Below are 11299 nucleotides of genomic sequence, written 5' to 3' on the forward strand. Positions count from 1 at the left end.
TAAAATCGAAATGTTCATAACATTTTTATTTTTCTCAACAGTCAAAGTGGTCACGACAGTTTGGATGATAACTTTCTGGCCGTGGGTACACCCAATATACAGGAAACCCTAAAGGGTACGGCGAAACTATTCAGTCAAACCAACGATTTAAATCGTCACTTTAATGTTTACAATCAAATTGATAAATTAACTAATAATGCTCAGATACTTGCAAGGAAATTGGAAACAACAGAATTATAGATTAGTTGTGTAGTGGATGGAATGGAAATTAATTTGTATTTTTTAGTATAAGACATAATAATTTAAGTTATTTATTATTTTAAGCTTAAGTAATAGATTTTTTTTGTAAATAAATAAAATAATAAATTTTAAAATGTCTATCACCATTTATTTTATCCAAGGAGGATATCGAAAATACAGTTTTAAAAATATTGTTTTATTAGATCTACGTCTAGTTGCATCTTTGATTGATTGACGGCATGAGGTTGATTGACTTCGCGGCAGCAAAAACATGGTAGTTAGCAGCACCAGATTCAATCATCTCGATGTACACAAGCCCGCCTGGACTTCTCCTGAGAAATCAAATAGATCATGTTGTGATAGACGGAAGGCAATCGTCCAGTGTATTAGACGTTCGATCGATTCGAGGAGCGAATATCTATTCGGACAATTATCTTCTAGCAGCCAAGGTTCGCACCCGTCTTAATGTAGCAGCAAAGGTGCGATCTAACACAACACGGAAACCCCACGTCGAAAAGCTGCAAAAACAACTGGTAGTCGAGGCCTACTCCGCTCAACTTACCCACCTGTTTGACGAAAGCCCTTCTTGTCCTGATAATAATATAGAAGTACAATGGCAAAGAAATGCCCACTCCCTACATACTGCAGCAAAATCAACATTTGGGTACCAAAAACCACCACCAAGAAACCCATGGCACAATCAGGAGTGTCGTAATGTTACTGATCTGAAAAACGCAGCGTATAGGGCAACCTTACAGACAGTAGCAACACGTAATTTGATGGAGAATTATCGGGAGAAAAGGAGAAACGTATTTTCAGAAAAAAAGAAAGAACAAGAAAACGTGAGCGTGAGCAAATCGAGATGTACATGAGTCAGAATGAAGTCCGGAAATTTTACCAACGAGTAAAACACCAAACCGAAGGTTTCGGTGCAGGAACATCATCTTGTATAGATGAAGAGAGAAAGCTGGTGACAGATACAGACAGCGTGTTGAGGTTCTGGAAGGAGCATTTAGAAAAGCTTCTGGTATCAAATAGTGGCGGTGAAGAAGATACCCCAGAACCAATAAGGGATGATGGTCATAAAATCAATTAATCGGCTCAAAAACAATAAAGCAGCAGGAGCCGATGGGTTACCAGCCGAACTATTCAAGACTGGTGATCAGATGCTGGTCAGGAGCATGCACCAGCTGATGAATATAATTTGGCTTGAGAAATGCATGCCCAATGATTGGAACCTCAGCATACTGTGTCCCGTGCACAAAACAGGGGACCAGACGATATGTACCAACTATAGGGGAATAAGTCTCCTTCCCATCGCATATAAAGTGCAATCCAGTGTGCTGTGTGAACGACTGAAGCCAATGTAAATCCACCATTGACCAGATTTTCACTCTTCGCCAAATCATGGAAAAGACTCACGAAAAACACATCGACACATTCCACCTATTCGTCGACTATAAAGCCGCATTCGACAGCCATATCCGTTCAGATGTGTTTAAAGCCATGTCTACTTTCGGCATTCCTGCAAAATTAATACGGCTATGCAGGATAACTTTAAGTGGCACAAGGTCAGCAGTTAAAATCGGAAAGGACCTATCGGAGCCCTTCAATAGCGAACGAGGATTCAAACAAGGTGACAATTTGTCGTGTGACCTTTTTAACATCCTGACATGAACATAATGAGCCGAACATTGAGAGTGGTAATAGCCACCTTTTAACAAATTGAGATGGAGTCTCCCAAAGTGGGTTTGGCATTAAACGACCAAGCTGGTGGTATCAAAGCGCAAGACGTCCAGTAGACTCGGACCAACTGTGGAACTTGAGAACTACAGCTTCGAGGTAGTTAATGATTTAATATATACTTTGGTACCGCCATAAATAAAACGAATAACATCAGTTTTGAAATTCGGAGAAGGATTGTGATGGCCAACAGATGCTACTATGGTCTAAGTAAGCAGTTTAGAAGCAGTATCTTTTTTTAATCCATGCTGTAGATTCATATCACCTAGATATGTCCTATAAATTGTATTCTTGATTGCAATGCATTGACAATTCAACCTCCTGAATTATTGTCCTAATTGAAATCGTTAACAGCAATTATGTTTTGATTTCATAGATACAAATTCGCTCAGATAGAAGATACTTTCAAGTAATATTCGTTGAATGTGAAGCCCGAAATCTAAACACGCGTTAAATGGAACAAAAAAATCAAATCCAATATTTTGTTAAATAAATTTGTTTTATTTAGTTTTATTACTAAATGTATTATAATTGTTTTTCTTTTTGTTGTTATAGTTGTTAAATTTATACACGCAATTATGGATGGTATAAAAAATAAATGATACGAAGTGATTCCTTAATTCAATTAAGCATTTCTTGTAATAAACGCAAAGTTAATTCATTTTTTCATATTTAGCGAAATGCTTAATTTTGTTCGAAATAGAAAAAATCCACAGTTTTATAATTTTCTGGATGAGCTTCCATTTTCTTACCATGGAAATATTGTTTTCTTTTTTTAATAAGTATTTATTTAAGCTAAATAAAATATTTGTTGTTGCCTCCATCGAACATCGAACTTTCCTCCTCCAGCTTAAATCAAATCAGCAACATTCATTGGCATTTCATCTATTTGTGTCGAATAGTACTGTTCAATATCACGCAAAATACGAATATCATCGGATTTGACGAAATTAATTGCAACACCCTTGCGACCGAAACGACCCGAACGACCAATACGATGAATGTACAATTCACGATTATTGGGTAAATCGTAATTAATAACCAGTGAGACTTGTTGAACATCAATACCGCGTGCCCAGACATCGGTGGTAATGAGGACACGTGATTGACCGGCACGGAATTCTTTCATAATTTCGTCACGTTCCTTTTGTGGCATATCACCGTGCATAGAGCTAACTGTGAAATTTGCCTCACGCATTTTCTCCGTCAACCAATCGACCTTACGTTTTGTGTTGCAGAAAATAACAGCTTGTGTGATGGTCAGAGTGTCGTACAGATCACACAATGTATCGAATTTCCATTCTTCACGTTCGACAGCGACGAAAAATTGTTTGATACCTTCCAGTGTCAATTCATCACTGAAAAACAAAGTAAAATTATAATTAGTTTAAATTTCCATAATTCAAATGAAAATGTGTGTCATTTCTATTGGTCCCTCGGAAACTATATATATAGTATATATATATATATATATATAGTCTAAAATAAAAAAGATAACCATATTGAAGATTGAATGTGTAAAATTAGACCAGCGGGGGTTCTGATTTATGTTAGATTAATATTTGTGATATTCTACTTTAATTGCTGATCTCCTTGGACTTCATTTATGGCTTTAAAAAGGTATTCCTAAAAAATTACGATTATAATTGTGTGGCTATAAAAAAGTATTTATAATGTTATCTTCTAAAAAGATACGTCTCGTCTCTTTGTAATAAGATCTGAAGCAAGGTGGTTAACAACAATCGTCCTTCGCCAGTATTTTAAACAGGAGCTTCAAGTGTTTGTTGTGGTGGTTCAAAAAGGCTCCGAGTGAGTCCTTGATATCCTAATTACAACGGTAGGAATTATTTTATGCAGATACGGATTATTTCCAGAAATGTAAGCCTCGAAAGTTTCAATTTGGCCCTTGAATTTTCTCATGATGAGCTTGAATTTCTGATTACATAAATGTATTATTCTTGTCGAAGAAGTCCATACTTCTTCGTCGATCATCATCTTCCTAAACATCTTCTCCACGTCTGCCATTATCGCATATATTTTGTTTTTGAATTAATATGTCGAAAATATATCTTTAGAAACGGGGCCCCACATACATAATGACATTGAGACTTCTTCCGTTGGTAGTGATGGTACATGAAGCATCGAAAACCACCCTAACTTTCAGGGATAAGCTATCCTCTCGTATCACCGCTTGATGAGGTAGGTAATACTTTCCTTTTTCGTCTCTTTAACTTCTTTCTGCTTTGCATCCGTCTACGATTTCAGTGTATTTTTTATGCTAATTTTTGCTTGAACTCTTCTACAAACGTATAAAGCGCATCATTGCCTTTTTATATTAATCGCCCAAGATCTTATCGTCTTTCAAGGGAAGCTGAACAACAAACCAGACATCGTCATCTTTTTCGTAAACTTGATGCGCTGCAGCCGGATCACAATCGCTTGATCTCGACGACACGTGGCTTGTGGTCTCATCAACAATTCCCGCCGGTACTGGGTTATCAACTACCTGCACCGTAACTATATTTCTCCTGTTCTTTTTAACACCTTAGTTAATTAATTTAAGGGTACTACCCTGATCCATTTAGGTCCACAGGGGATCCGAAGGTCCCCAAGGTTTTCCACGAAGTGCAGAGAAAAAATCCGACCTAGTTTGACTTAGGTCAGCTTCAACCTGTACATCATAGAAACCCACTTCCCATCCGACACCCGGGAAGATGCGCCAAGTAGATGATTGGCAACTCCAACAGACATAGTCATCTTCGTACTCCGAATCCAAGCGAACCGACGCCAACGTTGGTATCACCAGGGCCTCCAAGTACTCACTGACAAACCAAGGAAGAAGTTGAGTTTAGTGTAGGTCTCGTCTCCATGATCACGAAAATATTTGACTTTCATGGGTGAAGTTCATACTTCCCGAGATATGGAACTCTGAAGTTCTGAAATTCCTAGGCTCATAACTTCGTCATTTATGGACCAATGAAGGTAATATTTAAGAAAAATCGGAGATGAGCCCCTAAACTAAACTAAAAACCAAGAAGTCTTATATCTACCTTTGTTTTTGCCATTCCAACCAATTGATCGCCTAATCCACGCATATTTGTTTCTCTCCGACGTATTTGGAAACCTTAATCAATGAAATCCTTATTTGAAATCTATTTAAGAAGTTCCTCGCGGTGTCAATCGAATAGTTCCGAGAGAAATTTCGAATTAATTTGAGATTCCTTTTAATCAGATGGAATTCCTAATTGGAAATCGAGTCCCTGTCCCGTTCGGTAAACCGATGGCAGAAATTAATCTTTTCGATGGGAAGATCATCAGCACCAGTATCAACTTCAACGGTAGTAGTAGTACTACATGTTTGTGCCGTATTTTTTCATCATGGGAGAGGCGTTATATCCCGGGATGCCTGCTCCGAACTCTTCTGGTCCGCGCCGGGATAGAAAGAAACCCCGGACCTTGGTTCTGTTCCGTTTGTCGGAACCGCATCCACCACAGATCAACGTCGGTGAGATGCAATAGATGTATGGAATGGGTGCATTTCCGCGGCTGTTCGGGTCTTAGTCGTCTCCAGGACTACTGTGACAGGAGTTATTTTGCTGCATGCTGCGTCAGCGTATCTCCCAGCGTGTCCTCATCATCTTCGCCGTCTTCGTCTTCGACGACATCGTCGTCAACGCCTGCGTCGCCAACGTTATCGTCGTCAACGTCTTCGTCGTCGTCGGATTATGAGACACCCCCACAGTCTCCTCTGCAGCAAACGCAGAGTCTAACACCACATGTTGCTGTAGTACGCCCCGGAAATGCATCGTTTTTGCAGTTTAACTGCGATGGACTGCGAAATAAAATCAGCGAAATCGTAGACTTTATGAATCGGAATAACATCATGGTCGCCGCGATCCAGGAAACCAAGCTGTCTGATACCTGTAGCTTGCACCGTTGCGATGGTTACAACGTGTTACGAAAGGATCGCACTAGAAGCGGAGGTGGGGGACTTGCTTTCTTGTTACACCACTCTGTACAATACAGACCTATCTCGCTTGAGCTAGACTCTAGTGACCCATATATGGAGTGTATGGGGGTAGCAGTCAAGTGTGGTACTGCCGAGATAGAGGTGCTTAACGTGTACATCCCGCCGTTAAATAGCTGTACCCCGCGTTATTTACCCGACATTAGTATACTTTTGGAGGGTAATAACCGTCTGGTACTAGGGGATTTCAATGCCCATCATGAACTCTGGCATTCCGTCCTAGGTAATGACCAGAGGGGTACAGCGCTGGCAGAGCAAATTGACAGCTCCACGTTTTGCACGGTGAATGAGGATGCCCCCACGAGAATTAGAGGAGATTGCCACAGCTCGCCGGACATCACCATTGTGGCACCAGGTCTGATTAATGACGTAATCTGGCAACCCGTCATTTCTCTTGGTTCAGACCACCTCCCCATCATCATCTCCGTAAATAGACCACCCGATTTCATAACCTCTGAACGCCGAACTTTCCTGAACCATGGTAAAGCTAATTGGCAAGGTTTCAGAGATTTAACCAATCGCCGCTTCAGAGAGCTGCCCATTCCCTCAGATCCTCGGGTAGCTGAGAAGAAATTCCGAGACATCATCACTGCTGCAGCCGCCCGCCATATACCTGCTGGTCGAATACCCGAAGTGAGACCAAACTTCCCAGCAGAAGCGACGGTGCTTGCGAATGAGCGTGATGAGCTTCGCCGTACAACACCTGAGGACCCAAGAGTGAAGGAACTCACCCTTGAAGTCAACAGGTTAGTATGCGAACACAAGCGGAAAAAGTGGCTAGACCACCTGAAGCTCTGCAACATTGGAGCCGCAACAAGTAAATTGTGGGCAACGGTTAAGTCACTCTCGAATCCTGGAAGGAAGGATGATAGAACGGCTGTCACGTTTAACGACGTAACGTTGACTGATCCGAAGAGGTGCGCGAGTTTTTTTAACCGGCAGTTTATTGAGCACCCCGAGAGTGACATGGCGAAAAGGAGTGTGCTTCGTCGCATTAGAGCCCTCCGAGCCGAGGAGGTACCACCACAATTTTCGAAGGATGATGTTGCAGATGCCATTCGAAACGCTAAATCATCCAAAGCGTTGGGCCCGGATGGAATCTCAATGATAATGCTGAAGCAACTGGATGAACCTGGAGTGGAGTATTTAACTGCTGTTCTCAACCTGTCGGTAGCCACCCACATTGTTCCTGAAGCCTGGAAAATAGGCAGGGTGGTCCCGCTACTGAAACCAGGCAAGGATGCCAGCAGAGGTGAATCGTACAGGCCGATTTCCCTTCTGTCTCCAGTAGCAAAGACGCTTGAGTCACTACTCCTCCCTCTGATGAGAAGTAGGTTTCCAGTCCCTCAACATCAACATGGATTCCGAAGAATGCATAGTACGACCACAGCATTACACGCCATAACCACACATGTAAGTAGAGGACTTAACCAGAACAGGCCGTGTGACAGAACAGTCTTGGTGGCTCTTGACTTATCGAAAGCCTTCGATACTGTCAATCACGCCAAGCTGTTCGAGGACATAGAGAAGACCAACCTCCGGCCTAGTTTGAAACGTTGGATAATCAATTACATGTGTGGTCGCCAGTCATATGTGGAATTCAGAAACAAGAAGTCTAAACCCCGTAGAGTGAAACAGGGAGTTCCCCAAGGTGGGGTCATATCTCCGGAACTGTTTAACCTCTACCTTTCTGAAATTCCACAACCACCGGACGGCATTGAGATCGTAATGTACGCGGATGATTGTACGATCATGGCGTCGGGGCCTATTATCGATGACATTTGTGAAAGGTTAAATGTCTACATAGCTGATTTAGTACAGTTCTTCCATCTGAGGAATATGAAGATATCCGCCGCCAAATCCACAGCCACACTGTTCACCACATGGACGGCTGAAATGAAGCTCCCTCTGAACGTCATGGTCGATGGTGTAATAATTCCGACCACTAATTACCCAAAAATTTTGGGAGTAACGTTCGATAGCTTATTTAAGTCGTCCGCGCAAGCCACCGCTATTTGCGATAAGATGAGAAGTAGGAACAAGGTCCTCAAGTCGCTTGCCGGCAGCTCTTGGGGTGCTGATAAAGAGACCTTGTTGACCTCTTACAAAGCAATAGGTCGGTCGGTGGTAAGCTATGCGGCGCCAGTGTGGTATGCGAATGTAAGCGATACGCAGTGGAAGAACATACAAACCTGCCAGAATGCCGCCCTGAGAACTGCGACAGGGTGCCTCCTTATGACGCCAGTGGACCATTTACATGAGGAGGCAATGGTCTTACCCGTACATCGGCACAACAGGATGTTGTCGATGCAGTACCTGCTTGGGTGTTATCGCAGGAATCATCCATGCCATAATCTTATGGATAGAATTCCCCCACCCAGGCACGTAAGGAGAGACCTACATGATCTAGAGAGAGAGGTCCAACGGTATAAGAGAGAACCCCTAGATCTTGAGGCTTATCGAGCAGGAATTACCAACATTCACACGGAAGCAGTGACCCAGGCAATGGACCAATACCGTGTGAATGCTGTACTTGGAGTCCACCCACCACCTATAGCAGCAGAAGAACGTGAGCTGCCTAGACAAACGAGAGTGGTTTTAGCCCAACTAAGATCAGGATGGTGCAGCCGCCTCAATTCGTATTGGGCCCGAATTGACAGCGCGGTTCCAAACACATGCCCTGCATGTGGATTTGGACCCCATGATACGCTGCATCTCTTTAACTGCCCTGCTAAACCCACTCATCTGTCTCCGGAATCTCTTTGGACGCAGCCGTTACAGGTTGCAACCTTCCTGAACCTGGAAACAGAGGAGTCAGAACCAGATTAATACAACAAACATGAAGATAGTTGCTACAACAACAACAACTTCAACGGTCGTTGGCCTCGGTCATTTGCCATTCAGTTCCACTGAAGTAGCTGGCGAAATATTTGTAATATTTAAGCCGTTTTTTCTCGAATAAATATAGTTTGGGACCCTTGAACAATGAAATTCATATTTTAAATCTATGTTTGTTATCCTTCAAAGTATCTGTAATATTTGAGCCCTTCTCAGATAAATGTAGTTTTGGACACTTAATCGATGGAAGACGCCAGCGTTACCCATTCCCCATGCTCATAACGTTTATTTGCTAATTCTGATGCCTCTACTGCTTGTAATTTTTTACGCCGGGCTATGCATATAGACTATAACTGACCTCTCTATACCTTGTCATTTATTTGTGGGACTGAACTACTGTTTCTATTATAAAATATTATCTAGTAAATATCTATAAAAAATCATTCTCCCATCTTTTGCAGTAATGCCGGCTCTATAACTAGATTTGAAAAATAAATTTCAATTTCATCACTTACCGTTTGACCAATATTCTAATGGGGTCTGTCATAAATTTCGATGTCATCTCCAAGATTTCATGTGGCAGGGTAGCAGAAATTAACACTACTTGTGTTGCTGGTGGTAAATAACGATAAACATCGTAGATTTGTTCCTTAAAACCCTTGTTCAACATTTCATCGGCTTCGTCCAGCACCAACATTTTTATGGCACGAGTACGTAGAACTCTCCGCTTAATCATATCGAAGACACGACCTGGTGTGCCACTAACAATATGCTGGCCATAATCCAATTTACGTATGTCTTCACCCAAATTTGTACCACCAATACAAACATGGCACTGGACATTCATTAGATCACCCAATGCCAAAATAACTTTTTGAATTTGTACCGCCAATTCACGTGTGGGCGACAGGCAGAGAACTTGGGTCTCCCTCAACGATGTGTCCAAACTCTGTAGTATTGCAATGGAAAATGTTGCCGTTTTACCGGTACCCGACTGAGCCTGTGCAATAACATCCCGCCCTTTGACAATTGGTTTAATACTACGCTGCTGGATGGCAGAGGGTTTTTCAAAACCTAGTGGTAGGAATAGTTAAAATTTTGTGAAAATACTTTCGAAAATGATGTGGCACCAAGTAGGTTCGTTCTACTTACCATAAGCATAAATGCCTCTGAGTAATTCCTCTTTGAGGTTCATAGCATTGAAACTGGGTATGACCTCCACATCTTCGCTTGTCTCGAATTCCACATTTGACAAATCCTCAGCAGTGGGAGCTCCTTTACGTGCCGCCATTTTTATAGTTTATTTGTTGCTCGGGTGTTTAACGTGACTTTTAATGACTTATTCGCTTATTTTTATTAAATTATTTCGTTTCAAGAACAAAAACAATATGAAGCCACGAAAGAAAGTTGTATTTTAGAAAAGGGGAAAAATTAATACAATGCGGTTACTAGGGGTAACTAAATCGACTTTCAACTAATCGATTAATCGGTTATCTGTACGGAAAAGTCTAAAGCGGCGTACACACTATCACTTTTGAGTGACACTCTTGTCAAAATTTTTTTTTTTTTTTTTTTGCATTGACACCTTTGGTGGTTGCTCATGCTGATTCATCCATTATTTCGATGGGAAGATCATCAGCACCAGTATCAACTTCAAAGGTCATTTGCCTCGGATGTCTCGAAGTTACACTGAAGTAGCTGGCGAGCCTGCTCAATGTGAATCGCAGTCAATCAATATAGCAATTAATGTTAATGTAAAGTAGTCTCTAATCTGCGAATTTTGTAAAATCCACAAGATATACAGTGACAACTAGATGGAATGAATGTGGATATAGAGCCTAAGAGTATTTTTTTGACCGGTTATGTCCAATCATATAATATCGTGTGGAATACCACCGTATAGAAGGAGAACATTTACTATGTAACCAGGTCATAATTACATAAAGGGAAATGAAGTAGCTGACAAACATTTTCGATATGGATAATGCGCAATATCTACAGCGAGAACTAGATGAATTGAGAAATCTGGATGTAGAAACTCAATATCTAATTGGCCAATAATCTCAAAGCGTGCAATCAATGAAGTTGGACAACTTTCCCTAAACTCAAAGACGTGTCTACTTGCTTCAATATTTAGCGATCGTAGATCACTATAGCGAACTAATTACAAGGAGTCACTGATATACATTTGTTCTTGCGGAAATACATAATTCCTGAGATATAGCCCATTAAAAACTATTTAAAAGTAGATTCTGTGACGTAGCGGATTTCTTTCCATAGAATAAAGTGTATATAAGGAATTTTTGCTACCCATATGAACTGTAGACTTCCAGAACAAATAAACAGTCCAAAGATTTCAACCGTCATAAATAGATAATCATATTGCTTTTGTTGATTTTTAAAGACATTACAAAATACAATGGTCTCAGCGGAACTTTAGGAGCCAAATGT

General features: G+C 41.2%; 1 protein-coding gene across 1 annotated transcript; it reads right to left on the reverse strand.

The window, feature by feature from the left end:
* Positions 1-2833: 2833 nt before the first annotated feature.
* LOC133326330 (eukaryotic initiation factor 4A-III) lies at positions 2834-10155 on the reverse strand. Its single transcript, XM_061535003.1, has 3 exons — positions 10001-10155; positions 9364-9922; positions 2834-3341 (listed from the first exon to the last, which is right to left on the reverse strand). The coding sequence occupies exons 1-3, from the start codon at positions 10137-10139 to the stop codon at positions 2834-2836; spliced, it is 1206 nt and encodes a 401-aa protein (XP_061390987.1). The 5' UTR covers positions 10140-10155.
* Between the last annotated feature and the right edge of the window lie 1144 nt (positions 10156-11299).

Source organism: Musca vetustissima, unplaced genomic scaffold, assembly GCF_032173495.1.
Source record: "Musca vetustissima isolate MV318-11 ecotype Yass unplaced genomic scaffold, APGP_CSIRO_Mvet_v1 utg172809, whole genome shotgun sequence".
Lineage (NCBI taxonomy): Eukaryota > Metazoa > Arthropoda > Insecta > Diptera > Muscidae > Musca > Musca vetustissima.